Genomic DNA, 27,047 nt, shown 5'->3' with positions numbered 1-27,047 from the left:
GGTTGGCTTTTGCTTCTTTTGCCTTTTGTTCAGAGATAAAGGTCTTTATTCATCAGAATTCCATTCCCTTTCTGTATCTATGTGTCTCAGATCGCAGCCACACTTGTGCGCATTATCCTTGTCTGGTCCTTCGTCCCATTTCACACTACAACATGGATCAAATGGATAGACTCTGCAAGATGAATAAGAGATGTCTGTGGTATGAAAACACCCATTAAACCCCACTTGCTATTTGAGAATACACAAGAAGCACACGTTCTTGCCAGCCTCCCAACTTCTCAGTTTGTTACTTCAGGTTTCATGAGCAACAGAAAGGTTTATCTGAATGGTAACTCACTCTTAGACAACACCTGCTTCGTTTTCTTCTTAGCATCAGCCAGGAGAGTTGGGAACTTCTGCAATCAAGCAGTACAAAAATGTCCACAACAACTCACCAATACTCTGTTCTTCCCAATGCGTGCACACTACAAGAACACCGCCTCTGCTTTAAAGTTTGGTGAAAGGTAGCATAGAATACACTTGTAAAAGTTATCCTAACCCTGACTCAACATTTTATTGACAAACAAAAATTGAGCTCCCTGGCTTTCCCTGTTCTCACCCATTGCATAGCAAGGCCCATGAACTTGGCAGGCTTGTTGCCAGAAGGTAGCATAAGAATTCATTGACCAGTTGCATGGTTCTGTGATCACATGCTACGCGACACCTGTGGTTGAAAGGGTGTTCCACGTCCACCTTGGTTGTGAGCAGCACTGTCTAACACTCCCAGGGCTAATCTCGTACACAAATGCCGAAGAAAAGGGCCAGAGAGATGGTGCTACGGTAGCTCAATTGGCAAATCTCCGCATGCATAGCACGGGCAATCTGGTTTCAGTCCTCACTTAGGGCAAGTTATCTTCTCGTCCATTTTCAGGTACCTTTACCCAGTTATTTCGACAGTTCAATTAAACATAATTAACTTTACCCCAAGCTTTCCCTAGATTCAGTGTCTGTCACTTTATGTGGTTGTGAACAGCACCACTTATGCACTAAAGATATATCAGCCGGATATTACAACACTGTTGCGGCCAGTACACAATTTAAAGAGCAAAGTTAGTATACGTACATTGCCGCAGTCTTCCAACAGCCTTATCTCCTCCATCAGTCTGTCTTCCATTTTTTCGTCTTGCCATCAAAAATAGAAAAATAAAAGGAAAGTAGAAGAGACATTACCACCACTCATAATTAGTTTATCTAAGTCTATGACAGTGCAAAGGGCACTCTCAAAGATCTGTAATTACAGTCGACGACCGATAATTCAGACTTCACGGGGATTGTAAATAAGGCCAAACTATAGAATGTTCGAAAAAACGAGTGTGTTCAAAAAAGGTCACTTCATTTATGTATTAAGGCCCATGTGCAAGGAACAAGTGGTTGATGCGTTGCTGCACGCACTTCCACTTACATGCAATAAGTCCACCTGTATTTCTACCAGTTTTTTCTTGCTGTACAACGATGCAACGACTGCAAAGGCTTGAGTCAGACCCACATGTGGAAGGCTCCGGAGCACATGGCACATCATCATCCGAATTAGAGTCGCTGTTTGACAGTGGGGGAACTTGCTCAATTATTTCATCACTGTTCAGTTCGGCACACAACGAAACCACACTGTCGACGTCTGCAAAGTTTTCAAATCTAACGGCAGTAGGAATAGCAGGTCATCAATGATGACCACATTTGAGCTCGTTGTGGTAGATGGCAATTCAGCCTCTTCAGTTGTGGAGTCGGGCTCATTTGGACTGCGAGGGCATTTTTGATGCCATTTGAAGGATGCGTCCAGGTGGGAGGCTGCACTTCGCAGCCCGGACCTGGATGAACAATTCTGGGCTGTCCAGCAGGCTCACGACATGGCCGTGAGACTTGGCCTTCCGGTCCCGACGTGGGAGCGGCCCGCTTAGTGGTTCATTATCACTACTTGCAGGACCAAATAAAGTTTTCCTTCCTTCCTTTGACGCTGCCTATATATAACTTAATGAGAAAGACTTCTTGGAGCCAGCAGAGCGCTGTCTGGAACGCAGACTAAACAAACAAGCACATCTATAACAGACTGGCAATAGTGGGCCATGTGTGGGGGTGCCAGAATGGTGATAGTGATTACAACTACGCCCTTCGAAACTGGTAGGCCATAAGGTGTACTGCGTGGCCAAGCCAGACAAAAAAATAAAAGAACAACTTTTTCCACTCCAACAAATGTCGATCCAAATGATCACCGCCGGCACATCATATTAGAAAGCCATCAATGTTCTAGGTGGCGTTTGATTGTCTCGAGTCACTTCCGCCTGTGACAATCCCGTCTGAAGCCGAGTGCCTCCGATAGGGAGTCCGCGATGGCGTCAGGTAGGAGACTGGTGCATCCCACCACTACATGCTGGATCATTTCCTCTACCATCCCACATTGCAAACATTCCGTCTGTAAATTGGCCGTGAATCTCGCACGCCACGCCTGCGTCCCGAAGTCACCACAGCGCACCTCTGCCAGTAGCCTGCTTCCTAAGGAGTTATCATAACAGTCTTCTTTTTCGATAAACTGTTTCTTCGTAATATATAGCTCCAGCATCGTCTTTTTCCTGGCCACTAGCACCCACTCCGCAGTCTCGGCGAGCCGCACCATATCGCGAACCTTCAGAGCAGAGTGTCCGCTGTGCGGCCCCGGTGCTGTCAGGTTGACAGTCGGAAGGCTGTACCGGTCACCTAGGCTCTGTGTTCTTTTCTTCCAATGGGTGGAGCAACCGGCATAGATGGCATGCGTCCATGCCTGGCGGGCAAGATGGGCCTTCAGTAACCGAGAAAGCCTCAGTTCAAATAGAAATTTGGCAGCAGCCTCTCGCTACGACAGTAGACCATCCCAGTTCACCCTGGATTGCCTCCACCACTACGTACTTCTGCAAACCCAGGGCAACCTGCCAGCATCACATTGGCACCTCTCGAGGAACTTCCTCGTTCCAGAGGACAAACGCAGCCCAGCACCGCATTGCCACCAAGTGAGTCCCGGAACGGCCACCATCTTCTAAAGGCCCCTCACCACTTTTTACCTACTGAATGACCAGAGAGCCTGTTTACCCAAGACCCCTCTGCAGCGAACTGCCTTCGCCTTTATCTGCTTCTTGTGCTGGAGGTGATGGTTTCGGCCCGCACTAAGGTAGACACGTAGGTATTTCGTCACGTCTGTCAAGGGCACACTGCTGCCTTGCAGAAACCACTCAGCCACGACAGGTCGCTCCAGACTCCATGCGCATCACCCCACACTTTGCCTGGTTAAATTTTAGGCCAAGATCACTCATCACCTCACCGCATACACCAAGTTGCCTCTGCAGGTCTTCCGCACTGCCCGCTAGCAGAGCAATGTCATCAGCATTCATCAATGCAGGTATCTGCACAACCACCTGCTGTCCCCATACCATGCGTTGCAGTGTGAAACTGCACTGCAAAACCTTAAACCTTTGGGTGACACTCACCAGGTAAACCATAAACAAGAGTGGGGACAGTGGACACCCCTGGCAAAGTCCCCGTTTGATGGCGATGGGATCTGTTGTGATACCGCCCCATTCCATCCTTTTCATCGAATCAGTATACATGGCCTCAAGCAGCTGCGTATCTGCTACACTGAGGCCTATTTCCTGCCATATCCTCCAGAGGATGGGCGTATGCACGCTATCATATGCCTTCTTAAGGTCCAGAAATGCCACATACAACGGGCTTTGGGTCAGCTCAGAGATTTCTATGCACTGGGTTATTACAAACAGATTGCCTTTTATAGACCTTTTCTTTGTGCACGCTGTGGCAGCAGTGCATTCATGACCCCAGAAAACTTCCGGTCATGCATTTCTGACAGTCAAGTTAGCCAAGAAAACGGAAGTATTTTGCACATAGTTTACTGTAGGCACATATTCTTGATGTGCTCAGATATAAATAAAGTGTGGCATGTGTCGATCTCATGTACGGACTTTTTTTTTTGTTGCACTGAACAATAAAATTCACTTGTAGAACATTCTAACTTCATAGCAAAACTGATACCAGCTGGAAGGTTCTGTAAATTTATAGGCTATTGTAACTTGTGTTGTTCCGGAGGGCTTAACTCAAAGTCTTCTGGGAAGCCTGTTTGTAAGCATGAAAAGGGTCTATACGCCACCTAGTGCGAAAACCTATCTTGAACTCTCCCAGGACTCCTTCCTGCTCAGCCCAGCTCTGTAGTCTTTGTCATACTACTTGGGCACACATTCGATAAAGGACCTGTGTGACTGCAATTGGTCTATAGGAAAAGGATGTGATGATCGCAATGTTGATGCAATTTTACAATTCAGGCAAAGCCTCCAAGATTGGCATTTGCAGTTAAATTTAAGAGGCACACAGCGGCGACCAAAGCAAGGCCTCAGGGATTACTGTTTAGTGTGCAATCTCTGAGGCCATACTTGGTGTCTCGTCGAGGTTGCCAGAGAAGATAATGGCGACCAAGTTGGCGTACACTACAGCCACAGAGTATGGATAATCGAATGTAGAGCTAGTGGCTGTCCAAAATATCGGTCATCTTTACACTTAAGTCTATGGGGCCACTGGTGGTGCCGCAAAGCTGTCCGAATTACCGAGCAAGTCCAGATTATCGGTGTCCGATTTATCGGTCGGCAACTGTACCCATGTCTTATACCAACTATAACTACCCCACAGAAATTTCGCAATCAATAATTATACGGAGCAAAGGACAAGAACTCTAACACAAAAACAACAGGACCATGCCACTGTTGGTCCTGTCATTTCTGTTTCTTACAGCCTTCGTCTTTTGTGCCGCAAGTATAAATAAAGAATGGGTACCAACTTTTCCAGTTTACCATTCTCCTATTTTTGACCTCATAACTCCACCTAAGCCACTGCTACTCTTGACTGTGTTCCGTCACTTGGCATCCATGCATTACTCCGACAGAATACCAGTTATCTGCTACATGTACTACCATCAAACACCAGTTCTGATGAGGCCAAATTCTGACTTTCCTTTCTTTATTAAACCATTTCTTAAACTTATGTGAAGAGCCCTTCGTGCCTCCTCACTATGGAGTACCAATGAGAGAAATGATCTAATTACGAAAGCTCCCTTCGCCAGTACTCATGAAAGGTGTGCTCTCGTAAGCTGAGGAATGGACTTACCCATCTCGATTCAAGGGCGCCCATCTTAGGACCCATACAAGCACCTTTATTTATAAAAGGAAAAGCTCACCAAATATTTATTACACTAATATATTGAAGCATAGACGTGTGGACACTTTCTTCCAATTTTGTTTATGTAAATTATGTAAAAAAATGCCACAGATGAGGTGAATGTGTTACGTAGCCTGGCAATAACCAAAAAATGCCACTAGAACAACTGTTTTCTATATACCTTCATTTTCTTTTGCAATAACAGGAAATTTATGAAAACTGAGTTTTTAAGTATACTATAAAATCAGTAAAGACTGATTAAGTGTGCCACTTTAGAGTCCCTTTAAGGGTGTCTTGGTGAGGAAGCTTTCAGAATTGACACAACAATGCCTAGCCACAATAGAAGCTTCCTTCATAAGGAAGGTTTCACAATTTGGTACTCAGTTTCAACTAGATTATAGTCTACCCACGTATTGTCCCCAATCCATGCTGCCAACCTTTCGTCTTTTATAATGTTACGTCTACCACCTTCACTCATTACCCAGCTTAGATGCAAGCCAAATAGCCACTGACATAGAGGGATGCCCTTCAGACTCTAGCAGAAATGTTTTCTTTTTCACACAAAAAGCAGGCACCCAGCATCACATCACACAAAACAACATTTTAAAAAATGTGCAGTTAACTTTCGATACTCACACTTTGTTAGTGTTTTCAGCACCTCTTGAAAAGCGACAGTGCTATTTTTTATCACAAGTTCCAGTTTTGCAGCCCTGAGAGTAAGGGATTGAAAAAATTAGCCCCTTTGCATAGAAAAGTTTAGATACTGTCAGCTCAGGTTAGTTCAAACTTCTGGAACTTTTGTTTTATTTCGAGTTATCGGAGGTTTGAATAGCCTGAAGCTGACAAAACACGGTTGCCAAGAGAATTGTGGCATATTGTATGTATTCACATGCACATACACATGACCATGTGTACAACATAAACAGATGTGAAAACATATATACATATGATCCGATCACTTTTGCAGTGACTGTGTTGCTGGTTTTCTGTTACAAAGGTGCCTATCATGGTGCGCAACAGCACATTGTTACATCGATTAAGCACTATTTACAAGGAAGATATTTACACTACTTATTCAAAACACGCACAGTGTTGGTCAAACCACTGATAATTCAAACATATCTCAATATTTTTGTCGGCCTACTGTGTTTGCAGTGTGCTTTGAAGCCAACTGATTCGGAGAAATTCATCAAGGACTTCCGTTAGTTGACACTTTTTGGCTTCCCAGCATGACAGAAGCACATGGCTAAAATGGTTGATGAAGGAGCATTTCATAATGCTTGTAGGATCAACAATGGACCTTTATTTAATAATGTGACAATGAAGTAGAGGGACCACCAAAACAACACAGCCTGGTGGCCTTCTGTGGCCTGTTTCAGCATTTGTGCGTCTTCTCTCAGAACGCTGCCCTAGCTCCGGCAAAGCTGACTGCGCAGAGCGCGACGGTTCTTCCACTTGGCTTCATCATTTGACGAAATGCAAAATGGGTGTAAGTACACATTCGGAGGTCCCGAAGTAAAAACTGTTGGGGGGTCCTCCTAACAAGACATCAAAAGGGGATAGTAGAATTGTGGCAAACAGTGAGTCATGTCATATATTCTACAATTTCTACATCATCATCGGAAATAAACGGTAAGAGAGAAAAATAATCTATTAGAAATATCGCAAGTATAATCACCCAGTTAAAAAGAAGAAAAATAATTGAAGAAATCTTAAAAATATCTTGCAAAAATTCAAACGACGATAAATGGCACATAAAGCTAACAACGAGGAGGAGTATCAATTATAGGCAAAATTCAGTGACTCGGTAGTTCAGCAGTACATTGCATAATGGTAAAGCAGAACAAAATCTAATTAATTCTAGGTTCGTTAAATTATACTATGCATCAGATAGAGTGTTCGTGAAATGCTCCTTCGTTCTACGCTTGAATGATAATAATGTAGATGACTTCATATCAGATGGTATTGAATTCCAAACAGAAATGCCTGAAAATGCGAGGGTTAATTTCCCATAATTAGTTCTTGCTTTTGGAAGGAGAAGATTGAGTTGTGCTGAAAATCTTGCATTGTTATAATTGATAAGGCTAGAGCGAGTAAAACCTGGAATATTAAACTCGGTATTTATAAGACAAAACATAAGTAGTGACAGCTTATGATTGAATAACATGCGTAAAGGTAAAACATTAAGGGAACGGAATATGAGAGCATAGGGAGATGTATGCGAGTGGAATGCAATTAATCGTAATGCCTGCTTTTGCAAAACTTCTAGTTGATGAAGATGTGTGGCATATGTATTACCCCAAGAAGACAGGCAGTATGAGAGATGAGTGTGTATATACGTGTAATATAAAGACATGAGAATGATTTGCTGAAAAAAAGAGCAAGTTCTTGTGATGATGTGAATACCAAATGAGATTTTTTGTATAAGTGATTGAATATGGCACTGGAACTTTAGGTTCTCATCTAGAACTACTATAAGAAATTTAGTAGATGCGGATCTTGCAAATACATTATTATTTAGAGATACTACAATAGAGTCAATGTGCAAAGTTTTTGAAGAATGGAATACCATAAATGTTGTCTTAGATGGGTTAATGGTTAGCTTGTTTTTTACACACCATGAATGAACATTCGCTAGGTCAGCGTTAAGTTTATCCTGCAATGCGAATAAATTTTTATCAGATGCGAAAATAGTGGTGTCATCAGCATAAAGAAGGCAGTGCGCATGTGTTAATATTTCTGGCAAGTCATTAATGAATATGAGAAATAAAAGTAGCCCAAGTATTGATCCCTGAGGGACGCCTGTATACACAGTTTTTGATGAGGAGAAGACACCATTAACTTTGACTATATATTGTCGGTCAATTAGGTAGTTGTGAATTAATTGTAAAGACGGCCCAGAAATGCCATACGACGGTTAATTGTACCAAACGCCTTAGTGAAATCAATAAAGAGAGCCCCGACTAAGAGGCCTTGATCGATGGCTAATTTAACCCTCTCAGTAAAAGTAATAAGCGCTAGTTCAGTTGAAAAATTGTCACGAAAACCAAATTGATCAGGAGTTAAAAGAATAAATTTGGATAAGTATTTAGTTAAGCGATTATGTATTAGTTTTTGGATCACCTTACTAAAGAAAGACAAAATGCAGATAGGACGATAATTACTCATGCACTTATGGTCACCTTTTTTAAATACTGGGATTATTTTACCTGTCTTGAGGCGATTAGGAAAGATGCCATCTATAAATAATCTGTTTGCTATATGTGCTAATGCAGGCAAGATTTCGTTAGACACAAGCTTAATGCTAGAGGGGCATATCAAGTCGAGGCCTGGACCAGTTGTTTTAAGAGAATTGATAATGTTACATACTTCTAGCGATGTTGCGGGGAACAGGTAAAAGGAATGAGAACAGCGCGGAAAACTAACCAATGTGGAATCAGGCTGACTACCGTCTGCAATACTAAAATGGTCACTGAAAACATTAGCTATGTCTTGAGGGTCAGTAATATTAGCAGAATCGTGGTTCACACACGATATGTGATTTTTAGTTGTATTAATGTTTAAGAATTCTTTAATAACCTGCCAGTTTCATTGGCATCATTTCATTTTTTCTTGTTTTATTTTCGTAGTAATTACGCTTGGCATTTTTTAAAGTGGCTATTAGAACATCTGAATATGTGTGGAAGTGCAATCGCAACGCATTATTGAATGGCTGGACTAAGTTTGTTACGAAGATTATCTCTTTTTCTAATGGACCGTAATAAAGAATCACTAATCCAAGGCTTTCTTGGCGAGCTAAACCATCGCGTCACAGTAGTGTTACTTGTACATAAATTAGAGCCTTTGGATATTTTTGCAAAAAAAGATCCAAAAGCCCTCTCGCCACATTGCTCTTCAAGCACGTTAGCAGCTTTTTCTGCAGCTAGATGCGCTGCCCATCACTGGACCCCTTCTAACTCTCTATGCGCAGTCCATGTATGTACCATCGATACCAGGACAGCACAACAGTGTCAGCATCGGTGACATGAGCCCGCCTTGAGTGTCCATTTAAGTACCATTGCAATAAAAGGCAAAGGAGACATGCTACGCCAGATACCTTATCTCAGCTGCCTTGCAACGTTGCTCCTGTTCTTCCATGCTGCTCTTCACTTGAATGAGCTCGCATGTGAGACTTTTCACAAGAGATGCTTTCTCCTTCAATGAGACCTTGTAGCAAGTCAACTCCGTTTCCTGAAAGAATCACAAAGTGTGAAATAAAAATACAGATATTAGCACCTACCACTACATAATAGTGATAAAGCGTGTTTCTAACTACATAGAAATTTAAAGCAGTCCATATACGGCGTCTGGAAATTCAGGGCAAAACAATTCAGACAAACGAAACAAAAAACATCAGTTCAATTCCGACCTCCTATTCCTAGATCAATTACGAATTATGGTGTTTCTGTTATCGAAGTTAGCCATCTAGATATGCACCACTCACAAAAAGGTCGTTACCAACTCTACACACACAAGACAATTTTGCATGCTCGAAATATATCTGGTACTTGGGATGTTGACGAACATTAAAACGAAAAGTTTTTATGACTAAATTTAGCACGTACTCCCGTACATGCAACCACATAGTTTCCGCATGCACAGGGGCTCCGATGAAACCAATGTGATGTGACCTTGAATTTTACCGTCCAGGTGTCATCGCATTCAAGACAGCTGCAGAGTGTTTTCACGATATTGAATTGTTTATTGATGTACCCCAAAACAGTCTACAAGGCTTCTGATATGCCACACAATGAAGAAAAAAAAGACACAAAGTGAGATCAAGAACACGAACATTATGAAAGCGGTGGCATTCCAGCGCTGGGGCATGCCAATCAATCACAAAGGGTGAAACGAAAATGTTATTTTGCAACTTTCTGCATCTGAAAGTGTTAGGATGGCGAGTACCCCAAAGATTGAAGTTAAAAAGAACAGTGAACAAGTTAGATTAGTTCCTGATGGTTCATTCTTGCAACACTTAAAGAGCCCCAAACCACCTCTATTAATTAATAAAACAGTCGTGTACTCCTCTCCGGGGTATTGCAGATCATATTTCTTCACATACTGCGATACCACGCGGGTTATGCATGATCAAAGTCTGTCAATTGGTTCATATACAAGAGACATCAGTTCCGATATGTCTGCTAGCACACCTCCGACACATCGCACTCCTGCTGCTCCTCATTAACCTCTCTTGCTTGTTGTGCACAATTTCATCTCGTGTATTTTGCACTGTGCGTGCGGCAGCAACAGCGTGTAGATAAAAAGTGGTGAGCGCTGACAAGTGGAAGTTCATGTTTTCAAACGTGAACAGAGTGCCAATGTGGGATTTGGTACAGATGTAGTGCCCACGTGCCTTCTAGAGTAGCATGCAGTGAGGAAGCAAGAACAAAAGTAGGGAGAGGGTAGCGAAGGCAAAAGAGAAACAGTTCACTCGCTCGCCTTTGAACTCAGAGCGGTTTAGTTGTCTCCATTGTCTCATAGCAGAACATTTCTGCACTTTATAGTGTGCTTTATGCACATAGTGTAGTGCTTTTGTGAATCAGTTATCTGCAACTCTCATTTTTAATCATTTGTATGTTACCTTTCTTCATTTGTTTGTTTTTTGCAGTGGTCTGTAATATTCAGACTGTGTATTATGTTCCATGAACAATGCGTTTGGGTCTGTACCACTTCGATGCAAAGCACTGTCACACTTCGTGCAGACAGAATGCTGTTGTTGTTATCGTTCTTGTTGTAACCCCTCACTATAACGCCCTCGGGCGAAATGTAGGTAACAAATATATAAACAAAGGGAGCCCTTTAAGCTTTGCCAGAGATTAAGCAAATCAAGCACACTAGCATGGACGACATTTGCTGGTCATGTATTTATTTGGAAAAGTAAACTGGGAAAAAAGTCTACTCAGCGGTTCTACCGCATGCAACCCAAAAGCTAGACTTTCACCTTTGACTTCCAGTCCATCTCCATGGCGTGCAACTCATCACGAGCTTTTCGGAGCTTAGAGGGCAGCGATTTTTGGAGTGCTGAGTAACCTGGTTCTCCAAGTACTGCACCTGCATTGACGGTAACAAAAAGAACAAAAATATTTTTAAAAGCAGGCATTACTTTTTATGTGATGTTAATTAGGGCCAACCAATTATGGCAGAACACAGCATGCACCATGTTCCAGCGTGACTGGCACCATCATTCCAGTGCTGGGATAATCTTCACATTTTGTCTGCCGTCGCCACAAACAATGTGTATTCATGATACATTCTCATGAAGACAGGCGAGTACTGTATCCAAGCATAGTATCACGCTAAATAGAGGGCAAAATGCCAGCTCCGTGCGAAATTCAGTCACAAACATGCCACTGGTTCTGAAAAAGCCATTTAAAGCTGGATTCATTATTCACACAATGTACTATTATCAAACTGTCGTGCTCATGCAGTTAATTCACAGCCCTGTACATGTATTTTTCAGCTGTTTTAAATTTCTGTTGCTAAACATACCTTCTTCATTTTACACATCTTTCAACAGAAGCTCCCCACTGACAGTATTAAAGCAGAGCTTTTTTTGCGAATCCTCCCTGACTTTCCTGACCAAGGCTGCTGGTTGCTGCTGCTGCCTTGGTGAATAGATGACTCTTGAAAGATATAAAATTGAATGACATGCCCAACAGTGGGATTGAAGCTCAGTCTCCCAGTACAGCAACTCGATGCACGAGCTATTAAACCACAGTCGCACATATACTTCTATTGTGCCAACGCCAGCTAGCTCTTTAATATGATCACCGCGTGTGTCGCATTGTGCAGCAAGAGTGCGCGAGGATACGTAAGTGCGCGGCAGTTTCCTTAATGCCAAGGATGCAGGAATGAAATGGGCTAACTTATAGCATTAATTAATCGCTTCATGAAAGTTTCGCTTCAGACAGATTTCAACATGTGCGGTGGATCTGCATATTTTTTACTTTAGGACCTCTTTCTGTATCATACACATTGTGTAACGAAAGAAATAATGCTGAATTAAAATTTAACTGTTCGCTCTCACCTGGCTCTCCCCTGTCACTTCGCTCACGACACCCTTCTGGGGTGAGGTTGAAGCCCATGACACGCGCAGTTGGCGTTTTCCGGCGCTGGCCAGGTCCCAAGCTCATGGTTCGGTGCTTTTGCGCAGCAAATGCCAGGTCAACTAGGTGGTTCTTGAGGAACACTGATTTAAAAATACATAAAAGAGGTTCAGCAAGATGTACAGCAGACCTGACATTATGCAAACATTTCACAGCGGCAAAAGAAGCAAAGCATCATCAGCAGGCAAAAACTTAAATTACATTAGACTGATTATGAGGAATGCCCAAACTTGCCAACTTTACAATTTGAAAAAGACCACAGTGAAAGAAATAAAATACTAGAATTTGGTAAAAAATAGTAAAAATTGTTTGATAATTTAATATGCTGACCATTTGTTAACCATTCATAAACTTTGTACAGTACAGGTGCTGAGAACAGGCAATCTGCTCTATATACTAGTCGCAGCAACAATGATCTGCACCGCAGACAACCAAAAATGTTTGCAAAGTACACAAGTACATTTCTTGTCTCTGCCAAGTTCGCACTTATTGAAATATTCACGCAACGGCTATCACAGATTAAGATGCAGTTATACCAGGTGCTTTTTTTTTTCATTGTTAGCAGTATCTTTAAAAATTGCCTGTGGCAACTAGTACAAATCTGCTTATTGAGCTGAATTACAGAAAGAGTAATGCAGCTCAATACAATGGAAATCAAAGTGCATGACTGAACTATAACAATATTTCACAGCTTTGCAATATACCGATTGAAGCCAGTTTTTCCAAACAACATAACTACTAGGATCGAATTTTGAAATTACGACAAGTTCAGAGATAAGCACTGTCAAACTTAAGGTAAAAATGCCTTGTTGTTCCGCTTCTTTAACAAAATGTCTTTTCATGCATTTAAACTTAAAAAATTCCTGGACCAACACTGCATTATTTCATCACAAACTTGGGCAATGCATATCTCGAAAGACGGGTCACCCTCAGGATTCATTCCAAGTGGATACGAATTCCAAAGTCACCAGCTACAATTAGTAAATTGCAATATGTGCCACAATTAATTTGAAAGTTAGTGAGCCTTTATTCATTTGTCAAATATTCATTTTGGATTATCTTGCAAACAATTTCTGCCACAGAGAGCGGTCCAGCTCAAGTAGTAGACTTGTGTTTGATGCCACAGGCGATATTTAAAGATTCTGTGAATCATTAAGCAAGAATACCCCGCGTATCAGCTTATGTCACTGCCACACAGGTATAAACCAGTATAATGGACGGGTCAAAGAAAGTGGGCCACAAAAAAATCGCTCAGCAACAGTATTTTTTTTTAATTGCTTTTGTCCGAAACTGTACGCAAATGAAAAATTGTAGTAAATATGTGTTTGTTTCGATAAAACAAACATAAAGGAGCACTGAAACTGGGGTATTTCGTCATACCATCATAAAAGTTGGCCCGTTATGCATGCTGTAGCGGGGGACTCCAGGATATTTTGATCAGCTGGGTTTCTTTAACATGCACACAATGCACAGTGCACAAGCATTCTCGCATTCCACCCCAGCAAGAAAAAATATAGAAATGAAAGCCAATGCTGTTACCACAAGAATGTCGATATGACACACTTGTCGTAATGTATACTGTAATAAATATTCATCACCGTGTGTATTGCTATGATTATTGCTCATTGTCATAGCAATAGCTGCACTACAGTAATCAAGGCACATTTTAATTCAGCTGTAAGAGTAGCACTCTTGTAGCTACAGATATCAAAGGAAAACTGCTTTCTGCTGCTGCCTGCACTTTACCCTGCTTACCATTCAACCATCGGCATGTCCTGATGTCTCATATTAGAACTTGGAAACTACACTTACCAAAGTTTCACCACTGATGCCGTAACTTAACTGTGCCAGTGAGCAGCCTACCTACTACTCAGCTCTTACGGCAACGCAGGCTACTCTGATACTGTGGTGTTTATTAACATTGGTTGAATTATTGGTTTAATGACAAATGCCCAAAGTCGTTGCCAGGTGACAGCAGAGCCTGGTTTTGGAACATGCTTCTGATTGGTGTAAATGGTATTATACTAATCCACAAAAAAGAGAGACGTTAAAGATTTGAAAAATTATAGGCCCATTAGCTTACTCCCAGTATTATATAAAATATTTACAAAATTATCTCCAATAGAATAAGGGCAACACTGGACTTAGTCAACCAAGGGAGCAGGCTGGCTTGAGGAAAGGTTACTCCACAATGGATCACATCCATGTCATTAACCAGGTTATCGAGAAATCCGCAGAGTACAATAAGCCTCTCTATATGGCTTTCATAGATTACGAAAAGGCATTTGATTCAGTAGAGATACCAGCAGTCAAAGAGGCATTACGTAATCAAGGGGTACAGAACACTTACGTATATACCCTGGAAAATATCTACAGAGGTTCTACAGCTACCTTAATTCTACACAAGAAAAGCAGGAAGGTACCTATAAAGAAAGGGGTCAGGCAAGGAGACACAATCTCTCCAATGTTATTCACTGCGTGCTTAGAAGAAGTATTCAAGTTATTAAACTGGGAACGCTTAGGAGTAAAGATAGACAGCGAATACCTCAACAACCTTCGGTTTGCCGTTGACATTGTCCTATTCAGCAACAGTGCAGACGAGTTACAACAAATGATTTAGGACCTTAACAGGGAGAGTATTAGAGTGCGGCTGAAGATTAATATGCAGAAGACAAATATAATGATAAATAGGCGGGCACAGGAACAAGAGTTCAGGATCGCCAGTCGGCCTCTAGAGTCTGTGTCAATTAATCACAGGGAACCCTTATCATGAGAAGGAAATTCACAGAAGAATAAAAACGGGTTGGATCGCATACAGCAGACATTGTTAGCTCCTTACTGGAAGCTTACCATTATCATTGAAAAGGAAGGTGTACAATCAGTGCATTTTACCAGTGCTGACATATGGGGCAGAGACTTGGAGACTGACAAAGAAGCTTGAGAACAAGTCAAGGACCACGCAATGAGCGATGGAATGAAGATTGCTAGGCATAACGTTAATAGACAGAATGAGACCGGTTTGGATCAGAGATCAAACGGGTATAGACAATATACTAATTGACATCAAGAGGAAGAAATGGAGCTGGGCAGGTCATGTAATGCACCGGTTAGATAACCGTTGCACCTTTAGTGCTACAGAATGGGTACCAAGAGAAGGAAAACGCAATCGAGGATGACAAAAGACTAGGAGGAGTGATGAAATTAGGAAATTCGTGGACGCTAGTTGGAATCAATTGATGCAGGACAGGGGTAATTGGAGATTGCAGGGAGAGGCCTTCGTCCTGCAGTGTACATAAAACTAGCTGATGATGATGAAAAGATGTATACTGTTTGGTCTATTATTCTGTGATATCAAAACGTTTTGCGTGTAACTATACGAAGCAGCATGATGCAGAATAATGTGACATAAGTGAGCAATGCAGCTGCAATTTTTTTATTGTCTATTTGATTTATTCTATATACTGTCATAGCTGGGGTAAATCGAGCTGGATATATGCTGAGAAACAATCTTTAGGATAATTACATGTACTTCACATGTCAGACGAAGGCTTATGCTATTATGTAATATTTCATTAAATGAAAATGGTGTCTGATAATGTAATCGTAAAAAAATTATGGGGTTTAACGTGCCAAAACCACTTCTGATAATGAGGCACGCCGTAGTGGAGGACTCCGGAAATTTCGACCACCTGGGGTTCTTTAACGTGCACCTAAATCTAAGTACACAGGTGTTTTCGTACCATTTACACCAGAGTAAGAAGCTAAGGAAGGTAAAAGCCATCAAAGCAATTATATGATTGCAGCGCTTAGAAATCATGTGAACATGCACTCCTGCCTGCTTCATATTGTCAGGAGAAAAAAGAAAAAAAAAAGAAAAAAAAATATCGGTGATGTGTGTCCACTTTCGACGTCAACAGACTCTGCACTTCTTTTCCAACTATATGATCGATTTTTACATTATGACCATGGAAGCAATAATGGCACGAAATTAAACACACTCAAAGCTACCCCGACAAGCATGCCGGCTTCCAAAATGACTGTGCAAAATTGAACTAGAGGTAAAATCCTGAGCAAAGGTATACAAAGAAATTCAAGGTGTGAAGAATTCACGTATGAAATGGGCGTGGGTTGGTTTCACACTCAAGGTGAATTCAGATAATTACAGTTTTTAGGTAGCGTAGTACCTGTGCTCAGCTGCAGAAGGGCATTGAAGTCGCGTGCACTTACCTGAACATTTACCTGAACATGGGTGCGTCTAGCGCACATTTAAGTATTCGCAACCGTGTGCGATGTGTACGTATGTCATTCACTGAAGCAAAAAAATTTCGATTTACGTCAGTCTTTCGTGCAAAATCAGCGGTACTTTGTCTCAGCAAGATGCACCAAAAGCGTCTCCGACCCTTCTGTTGCGTCCGCAGCCAGGGGCCTCAACAAGAGCGAAATTCGTCTCTTCTTTTGCAGATATATCACATGCGATCTGAACATGACACAAAATTCAAGTTTACTCACAGTTCTCGTACGGATAGGGTCGCGGAGCGCTGATATGTGAGAAATTCTGACCGAATAGATCGAGACGATACGTGGCGTACGTGGTCGATACTGACGAACTGTCGGACCCGTAGGCGGAGGCACTGGAAGGAAAGAGGGTTAGCTAGCAAAGTCATTGTGTAATTAAACGCCGCATCTGGTTTGCAGTCTTTTACTCTGTGCACCTTCACTTCGACCGCCAACAGGCAAAAATGACGAGAAGCTTACTAGCTTTTATTAGCGAAGACTCAAACGAAACTTCACAGCGCGGGTGCGTCACCATTGCCAAAAAAAAAACTTAATTTTTTAGGTGCGTAGACAAAGATACGCTCTGAATTGCGGCTATAAATGCTATCTTAACCGTAGTCACGTTCGTGTTTTAGGTCTCTCGTGCAAATAACAGCGAAGAGCTCAAATTTACCGCTCACCTCGAAGCAGACACTACATTGGCGTCCCGTGGCGTCTCTGTAGGCCTTTAATACCTTTAATGAGCACCTGTTGGAAACCAGATTAAACCGGATCCAACCAGACGAACCAGCGCTGGCTTACAACTTGCACTTTTGTAACGAAAGACAGAGTCTGAAGTAAGCGAAATTTTAAAATATTACGTATTCTTGTCATCTTTGGTTCTTGCTGCTCACATAAGTTGAACAATAAACGAAACTACCGCGTAAACTTTACAGGCTTCGTCACAGGCTCCACACTAGATTGACTTGGATTCCGAAAACTACTACTGTATCCGGCCAGCAGGAATGGCTTTTTAGGCAGTGTCGCCTGCCTAGGTAAGATCGGTAAGATCTACAGTTTTCGGGGCATTCCTGTCGTTGTTAAGCCTGAATAAATGTGAGAAAGGGCAACATCTTACATCGGAATTAAGATTTTCTGGCAGAAAGCGTAATCATATGCAACGTGCATCGGTTGAGACGCGACAGCGACATCACTTTCGGCCTTCTAGTCAAAAGTGCCAGATTCAAGCGCTGATTATTATCGCTAATATTTGCGCAGTAAATGTTTGAAGGGCACCACAGCGCCCATAATACTTACCGTGTTTTGTGAGAGGTGTGTATGTCACCAATATTTTAATGTGCTGAAGTGGTTTGTTTGCATGGTCACTGTACCGTGATAACTAGTACGTAGCGCAGATCTCGCGAAAAGATCGCAATTTCACGCGTCACGTTAAGTCTTGTGTCTATATAGCAAATCTCTACGGTACAGGCATGGTACAGGTTTCCTTCGTTTTCCTTCTGTCGACTTCTATCAAGCAAGGTTTTACGCTTAGCGCTCATGTTTTAGCTCTTGGTTTTGAAGGTAAAACAGCGCAGTAAACGAAGACAAACAGAAGGAATTAGAACGCACCACTAAGCGCTGACTAACAAGTAAAGGGTTTGTTGTGATGGGAGCAAATAAACAGGAATAGCAACGAAACACATGAACGTAAGATCGCATAGTCTCGAGAACACGGCACATATGACAAAACTAAGCCTTCCATCCTTCGCGCGAAATGGAAAAGAAGTATCACAATAAAGTTGTCACACACACATGTATACCTTGATAGCAAATAGAAAATTTTGTGCGTGGCATATTTAGTCGCTTTCTTTTTGTTCCTCTGTTAAGCATTTTTCCTGTTTCGTTTTGTGATCCGGCGTGTTCTCGCGATAATGCACTCACTTACGTTCACGTGTTTGTCCGTTATTTCAATTTATTTTGGTCTTATAACAATAAATACTTCAATAGTTACTCGCGCTTTGCGGCATGTTTTTGTTCCTTCTGTCTGCCTCCATTATCTGCGCTGTTCTGCCGTCGAAAGCCACGGTGAAGTAGTTGAACCAACTAGCCCAAGCGTCGCACACTTCTGAGTTTTCGCTCAGAATTCGCAACTAGACCGCATACCTTGTCCGGATTGTTCAGTAAAATTCTTGATTTTTTTTTTTTGTTCATGTGAAATCTATGTGTTTTGTCTAGGTGAAATCGCTTCTGCGGAATCCCGCAAGGTGGAGAAAGGTTCATGAAAGGGAAAATTGTCCGGGGGTTCCTCTGAACCTCAACGAGTCTGCCCACGAGGATGCGCGTGGCTTTACCGACCTCGGTCGGGCGACTCTCTGCCCGGACACAGAGACGCTCCTATCACGCACACTGAACTTACTAAATTCTTTTGCTTAGAGAGAAGGGTTTTCCCGCCGCCTCACTCCAAGGTAAGCAGGCCGCAGGCGGTCACGCTCACACTCTTGCAAACGAACTCCTACCAAATCCGGCTTCCCTTAACAGCATGTATCCCGAGATTTATCCGAATTGTTCTTGCGTGGCCTGTGGTGAGGTTGCTACTTTGCCTCATATGCTCTGGGAGTACGGGCCGCTGGGTCCGAAGTTCACCAAGGAAGAGTGGGACGCGCTCCTGCGAAGTCCCGTCTTTGAGGACCAAATCCTGGCCGTCCAGCGCGCCCGCGATCGGGCCGGCAGACTAGATCTGTCAGTCCCTTCGTGGGATTAGCCGGGTGCGCGTTTTATCACGTTTTGCTGGACCCAAATAAAAATTTATTCACTCACTCACTCATCCGCCCAAATGTAGCATGAAGGTTCAATGGGTTTCCATAGTAGCTTCGTGCTAAGTTCTGACGAATTACAATTTTCCATTTCATGACACTTCCTCCACCTCGCGGGATTCCGCAGAAGTGATTTCCCATATTCAGTGTCCCTGGGCTTCGAATTGTCGATTAATTCTCCCTCGCACTACGATCTGCTAGCCTCCTGGTTAGCTGAGATGGCAGAGAGACTGCCCTGTAAAAGCGTTGGTACCGGGTTCGAATCGCGGACCAGGAAGAATTTTTCCTCAACTGCGACGCTTTCTTTCTGAGAAACCCTTTGGGTTGTACATTGCAGTTTCGTGCTACATTAAGGTGGATGACAATTCTCCATTTCATGATCTCACATCTCGATCGGAGTAAGTTGCTGCAACAGAAAACGGCCTCTGAACATGAGTCAGTATAGTCATCCACCGCCGTACACTAACCACACTTATTTCACAGACGTAAGGTAGAAGGTTTGTGAATGACGAAGGGTATGCGAGGGGACGAACGTTAATATAAACGGGAGTCGGTGCCTGTGATATTAATTGGCCATAAGTATCAACGCGAGGCGACTGTAGGTGAACGTGCGCTATGTATGTGAGTGGTAGCTGACGCGAGAGGGAATTGGTGCCGGCACGTGTCGCAGAAGCGACGTCTGTGAAGGTGAGTGAATGTATCGGTGAGCATTGGTAGGAACTTGAGTGACTTTCGACGAGTGCGAATACGCATGAATACGAATGAGTGCATGTTCTACATAAATACTGGTGAGGGGACCTGTGCTTCCGGGAGTGAGTGGCGCGAACCGTCTGATCTCGGAGGCCACGTTCAAAGACTTGGGTCGACTCATTTCACCGTCTGTAGGAAGCGAGCAAGCGGATGCCAAACGTCACTGAACTACGCGGGCCAAAAGTTATGTTGTACTGCTGCAAAATCTGAGCAAAAATAAATTGGTAGCCGCGCAAAATCTTCTATTAGAGTTGTCAGAATTTAAAGAAAACGCAAATTATACTGTGCAGAAAGCCTCACAAAGTTATTTGAATGATACCGTCGTCATAACAATATCTACAAAATGGCAGAAGGAAATAAACTATACGAGAAGAGAGCATAACGGTACGCAGCCAGCATTCGCAAGCCAACTCGCCGTGAAACCATCGCCTTCGTTTTTTTTTCTTCGTCAGAAAGTGGGCCCAACACGTGACTTTGCACTCGGCCCAGTAAGGTAGGTTGTAACCGATGTGCTTCGACGACCACTCCGGTTGTGCGCAGTTTCTCTCGAAATACTTGTGAACAGTCTAGAGATCAGTGTCTGCACACCTGCACACCTCCACACTGCCAGTTAAAACGTGGCTTCAGGAAAAAGGACTGTTCGTACCCTGGAATACAAATTGTAGACTTTGCAATCAACCCGAGACAATAGAGCATTGCTTTATACTTTGTCGTGACGCATTTCATTTTTGGGACATTCTACAAAGAACTCTCAAAAAAGACTTCCCTCTCACATGTTATGGTATCCGGTTCCTTCCTTTCAAAAAGACAGCCAGTAATACACCATACGATTTGTTTATGTTATTAGGACTTTATTCATTATGGAGAAGTCGAATGATCGACAGACATGCCGAGCCACCTCGCTCGACAAGGTCTATCTTCCGTGAAGAGACTGCTCAAGTCCGTAGTGTGGTTGCTACATATGATCCCGTACCTGAATGGATTTCGCGTCTGGACGCTTGTGTTTGTTTGCCAGAATTTTGAACTGTCATTGGACTGCATACTGTGTGTGAATTTGTTTTGTGTGCGTGTATGTTCATATGTAATGTAACTGCATTGATTTAACACTACCATTATTTCCATGCAATAAAGAAAAAAAAAAAAAACCGACAGTGGCTGAATCGGTTAGCTTGGTGGTCTCGCAACCCGGAGGTCGGTGGCTCGAATCCGCAGCCCGACAAGCAATTTTTATTTTCGCGTGGCTTGAGTTTTTTCGTATGGCAACACCGACGCCGGCGCGGGTGAGGCAATACAAGCTTCGCTTGAAAATGTAAATGAAATAACAGTTCGCCGCTACCACCAGTTTGACGGCGCATATATCGAAACCCGTGCACTCCTCAAAATGTATTACTCTAGTGGGTACGCCTTGCAAACTAATCGGCTACACTTCGTAAATTGCAGTATGTCGCGAATTCATTGATTAGAAATGTGATTAGCGAAATTTTCTTTAGTGAGTTTAATATGTGTTTTGATATCTCGTGCAAGTAATGTCCGCCTCTTTCCCTATTCCTGCTCAGGAACGGAATTATGCTACCTGCCAAAAGCGACATTTAAAAATTTTGTAAAACTTCAAAATGACCACCCCGTGCAGCGCCGCATAGGAATTTATACTAAAGCTTACCGTACCACGAGGTGTTGGACCGATTCTATCTGGCTTCAATTGTACCGGATTACGCCTCTCCCTCGTTCTTCCCTTCCTCCACGGTCTACAAATGAAATAGGCAGTAAACACACTGCTCTTGTAACTTGTGGCCGATTCGCTGTTCACCTCACTCGAACTCCATCCCACGTGACCGGATTCGCGCGTATAGTTCGTAGACAACGCGCGGGGCAGAGAAGAACGAACGTGACAGCTTTCGTGTGAGCGGGGAAGCTCGCGGTGCCCTACACAGACTAGTTCTTAACTTTACCAGTCCTTAACGCTCTCTCTCTCTCTCTCTCCAACGTGGAGAGAACAGCCCCGTTCACGAATTCAATATACGGCACCTCCGCGCTGTTGCGACACACACGCGCGCGTATACATGGGCGGCAGTGCACGGAAGGGCAGCGCGTGGTACCGTGTTTTCCGAAATACACGTGCCAGTGTGACCCAGCGATTCGATTCGCTCGATTCTGTTGCTTTCTCGACATTCACCCCTCACGACTGGCCGATAGTTGCAATCGTTGCTTGGACCACTGACGAATAGCAAAAAAAAAAAGGAATATATAATTGGAAAAATTGAATTGGTACGTTATTTCCGCCATATTTTCCGAACTGTACGCGTGCCCGGAAATGCGATGTGCCTGCGGTGGCGAAGAAACTGGATGGACACCTTCGGTGCTGCCTGTCCTTTGCAAATGAAAGGGTTGCCATCGACAGCGCTCTTAACCAGCTAGCCGGACGACCTCTCTAGTTGGACAAGGTCTTGGGACAATCGATGCATGGTCTCGCGTACCACAGCTTCGGAAGGCCACGAAAACTCTGCCTCGATTTGTGATGGACCCCGAATTGCGCGGCCGTCTCCGATACAGTGCAGATAATTTTCACAGCATCGGTGACATCAACGCTGGACTTTCTCTTCCTCTCTTCTTTTCTTTCCTCCCCTTCACTCCAATGCAGGGTACAGCTAACTGGGATCAGTCCTGGTAACCTCCCCGCGTTTCATTTACCCTTCTCTCTCTCTTTGTCTTTCTATGTCCCTAAACTTTGAAATTCCACACTCGAAATAAGACCTATAAAACACTGCAAAGTCTTAAGTGCTCCATTGGAATTATGATTTTCACGACGCGCGACCCGTGCACGAATGCAAACAACATAGCGTATTCTTTTCGCTTGTTTGCTGGATTGCTTGCTTGCCTTCAGAAATTCGGAGTGGGACACGCCTTTAAACCATCTCACCAACTCCGTGCAAAGCCAGGAAAGCTACGCCTCGCATCAGCCAGCAAAAAGTGATTCGGCATGTTCCAGTTTTCGAAACGTTGGAATAACGAATTGAATAGCGCCCTATTCGATTCGGTTTCCGAATCGAATCGTCACCATATGTAAATAGGAATATTTAGAGACGTCAGCTTTGAGCAATCAAACGTGCAGTTGAAGCAGAAGTACGATAAGTGTAATCCCCGCAGACATGTATGTAATATAGGCATAAACCATGAGAACTTACGTAGTGGAACGAGCTACATGGCTCAGGAATAAAGACTTGACCGGCTACGCAGCAATCAATCGCACTCTCTGAAGTATCCTGTGGATACGAACAAACTTCTCACGTGTCTCCAATGCTTCATTAGTGCTTCCTAACGTAGCATCACTTCATAACATGTAATGTAATTACAGAAACTTGCTAACATTATCAATCGTATAATGTGAACATCGTTTTATACTAACTGCGATAATGTCTCTTCATTATTCGAACGCTATTAGAAAATATTTCGATGTTCGATTCGATTTGCTTCTGGCACTATTCAATCCGCATTCGGCTCAAAAATTACTATGCGCACACTCCCATAGAAATGACGCTTCGGTGCTTTTCCAGCACGAAGATCAGAGATGTGGTTGATACGGCACGTGAAGACAAGAGGGCACATGTGAGCCAGCTAGCTATCAATTTATTTTTAAAAAAGGAATAAATTTGTTTAAAAGAAACTATAGGCATGCGCATCCTGTCTAAAAGTACCAGTTGACCGGCACCTTCAACTGTAGTGGGGCAAAGACAACGTTGTTCAACGTTTGATACGAATAGTATGATTCTGTTTTGAATTCTTAATTGCTTCGTTTTTTATGGTTGATTGCTCACGGGAAAACCCAGAAACGTATGTGTTAATCTTCTTTTCTTCTTCATTAAAATTACTAATGCCTTAGAAAGCGACCTGTAAAATTTTCAATGCGACACACCGAAAATGGCACCAGATGGGAAGGGTGGCGCAATAACTCGACTATACTGCCCGCATGGGGCGCCAAAATACCTAGAAACGGGGCGGCCGAAAGAGGGGTGATTGTATCGCGGAAAATGCGGCATAATAACGTAGGTGTCTCACTGCGACACCTACGTTAGCAGTGCCAACATCTACAGCAGCACCCCCTCCCTGCTCGCCTATATTGCTGACTGTCCAGCCGCTTAAAGCCGACGCGAACGCCGCTTCGACGAAGAGTGCGACGTTTCGGTACAGGTGGAAAGCGGCGCTAAGTTCAAGGTCTCTCAGCTCTCGCCCCGAGGGGCGCGTCGACTCAGGCCGGACAGAGGGAGCTTTCCTTGTACGGAGAGAACGCGTGGGGACACCCGACGTGGTACAGACGCGTGCACTCGTGTACGTATGCACACGCGCGCATGCGAAACGGAGATTGCGAGGAGGCTGTGGCGTCAAGCACAGAGTTTCCTACAGAAGATTGCTAGGTGGAATTCTGACGCTATACTCGTTCGCTCTTCAAAAGTATGGAAACGACTCGGGATATTCACCCAGCTGTGCAAGACCTGCAGGCAACGCCCATCTGCCAGTAGCGCGGGGGGTGCAAAGACGATGGAAACACTAACTGCCTATAGCAGCCGAGATGAGCAAGATACGTTTAGAGTATACTGGTGGCAAAAAAAGCAAGGCAGAGACTGATAGAACCGGAGTCGTTACAGGTATATCTGGGTAACTGTACAATGTAGACAGAGGTCTTAATGAAGAGAGAAACATGCTAGTCTGCTAAGTATTTATATAATTCCTAATTAGCTCAAGCAAGTTAGGTGACTAGCTATTTGTCGCCACCCCGTTTCAAAGGAGATGTCAATAGACATAATAATAATAAGTAGCAGTTTCGCTGGACAGGCTAAGCATTGATATTGATAGCAAACTATTAAACAGCTATACGAAGTAATGTTACTCGTTTTATCGGTTGCATTAAACAGCTGTGTACATTCGCAGGCTGTCACGCGCTCACAGGCAATGACGAACACGTCACTCAACGCCCGCGGACACTCACTGTCAGAACGCTGGAGTGATGAAGAGTGACAGCAGCTGCGAGTGTATTCCTCCCCCCCCCCCCCCTTCGTGCTGCCCCTCGGTTCAACGCTAACTGAACGCGCGAGAACACAGTGCACGCGAAACCATCAGCTATCTCCGGTCAGCCATGGCCTTCGAATCCAGCACTGATTAGATAGCTTTAGATAAGGGGGACGCAAGAGTTGGGGCCCACTAGCGCTTGCGGCCACGGTACTGCGCATGCGCAGTGCCGTGGTCCCAAGCGCTAGCGGGCCCCAACGAGTTTTAGATTAGGGAACCGCTTGCGTGCGCAAGAACTAGGGGCGACAGCACAGCGCATGCACAGACACATGCGCAGATACAGACGTACGGGTCTGCGCATGCGCAGTGCTGTCGCCCCTAGCTCTTGCGTACGCAAGCGGCTTGCGTCCCCTAATCTAAAGCTTACCTCCAAGCTGAATTGGGGGGGAAGACGACCAAGTGTCTTCTTGGCACAACACCTGTTTCTGTGCTCTGCGAATTTTGGTGAAATCTTCGCCTTTCGAGGTGCCTCACCTCCCCGTCTTGCGGCCATGGACGCGGAGCATGCCAGAGGCCCGCCTGGCCAGAAATCATCACGGCCGTCAACCGCAAGGAAGCGAGTTGGCTCCCCCAGCGACACCGAGCTGTACTCTATGTCGGAAGGCGACTCATTCGACTACGGCTTCATACCCGTCCGGAGTAAGAGGGCGAAGAGAAAGATCCTCGATACAGCGCCGTCAACTCCTGGGAGTACGACTATGAAGCCAAGGCCTGCGCGCTGGCCACACGTCATCATCTTTATGCCGGAAGAACCCTCAAGAAACCTACGGTTGCTGAACAGGCAAGCCCTATCCATTTTTCGGGAATGTGCGGTGCCAGATCAAATTAAAGACATCGGAATAAATCCACGCAAGAATATACTCGCCATAGACGTGTACCACGCGAGTGCGCTTGGAAAACTTCAAGAAATCACGGAGCTAGGCGGAATCAAAATGCGCCCCTTTATCCCGATCGACGATGCATACATATTGGCTGTGTAATTTACGACATTGCCATTGCCATTCGCAATGATGACCTACCTAGCCTCATCAAGCCGGCAAACGAGGGCACTATCATTACGCACGTGCGCCGCCTGAGAATACGCGCTGCGTAAAAGTAATTTTCACGGGGGATTGTATACCCTCCCACGTTAAAGTAGGACATTTTCGACATCCGGTTCGACCATTCATCCAGAAGCCGCTTCAATGCCATCAGTGTTTCAGGCTAGGACACGTCAATGGTGTGCGTACCAACTCGCTACTGTGTCCCCGTTGCGCTGAACCTCATACAGAAGAGAGCTGCGGCGCCACGGTTCTCAAGTGCGCCAACTGGTAGCGGCCCTCACGCGGCCTCGTCGAAAGACTGTCCCCACATCAAGAAGGAGCACGCGGTTCTCAAGCAAATGGCCAGAGGCGATTCGGTCCACAGGGAGGCAGCTGAAGTAGTCCGGCGTCGGCGTCGGCACCATCGTACGTTTTCAAAGAAGCCGCATGCGCGAAGTGATAGTACCCACTTCACTGCGGCACCACTTAGTCGCGCCGTGAAAGGGCCTACCACTTCCACGAAGGAAGCAGCTAAGACTCTTTCTTTAGAGGAATGGCCTACGCTACCGAGCCGCTGCCTTGCTAAGGAACCTCAGAAGGTCGCGGCCCCACCGGAGCATTCTCCGGCCATGGATGATTCACCTAAAACAGACCGTCAAGTCATCTCGGTGCTACGATCCCCCATGAAAGCCATTCGAATGATTTTAGTGGACACGGGGACAACGTCTGCTCGAAGCGCACTTAAAGGGCTGGACGCCTTAAGCCCAGTGCTTGAATCC

General features: G+C 44.1%; 1 protein-coding gene across 4 annotated transcripts in view; it reads right to left on the bottom strand.

The window, feature by feature from the left end:
• Window positions 1-17,556, bottom strand: part of LOC126545062 (uncharacterized) — a 69,554-nt gene extending 51,998 nt beyond the window's left edge. For 2 of the 4 annotated variants that reach the window (XM_055078191.2, XM_055078193.2), the window contains exons 1-8: window positions 17,324-17,553; window positions 16,878-16,999; window positions 12,290-12,451; window positions 11,204-11,313; window positions 9,320-9,453; window positions 5,860-5,933; window positions 1,103-1,161; window positions 338-395 (exon numbers count right to left, since the gene is read on the bottom strand). In XM_055078191.2, the coding sequence (XP_054934166.1) occupies window positions 338-395; window positions 1,103-1,161; window positions 5,860-5,933; window positions 9,320-9,453; window positions 11,204-11,313; window positions 12,290-12,395 (541 nt within the window). In that variant the 5' untranslated portion in view covers window positions 12,396-12,451; window positions 16,878-16,999; window positions 17,324-17,553. Of the gene's footprint in view, window positions 1-337; window positions 396-1,102; window positions 1,162-5,859; window positions 5,934-9,319; window positions 9,454-11,203; window positions 11,314-12,289; window positions 12,452-16,877; window positions 17,000-17,323 lie in introns of all 4 variants that reach the window. The other 2 variants (XM_055078194.2, XM_050192746.3) reach the window with 2 other exon arrangements.
• Between the last annotated feature and the right edge of the window lie 9,491 nt (window positions 17,557-27,047).

Source organism: Dermacentor andersoni, chromosome 10 (assembly GCF_023375885.2).
Source record: "Dermacentor andersoni chromosome 10, qqDerAnde1_hic_scaffold, whole genome shotgun sequence".
Lineage (NCBI taxonomy): Eukaryota > Metazoa > Arthropoda > Arachnida > Ixodida > Ixodidae > Dermacentor > Dermacentor andersoni.
This window is presented reverse-complemented; position numbering and strand designations above follow the sequence as displayed.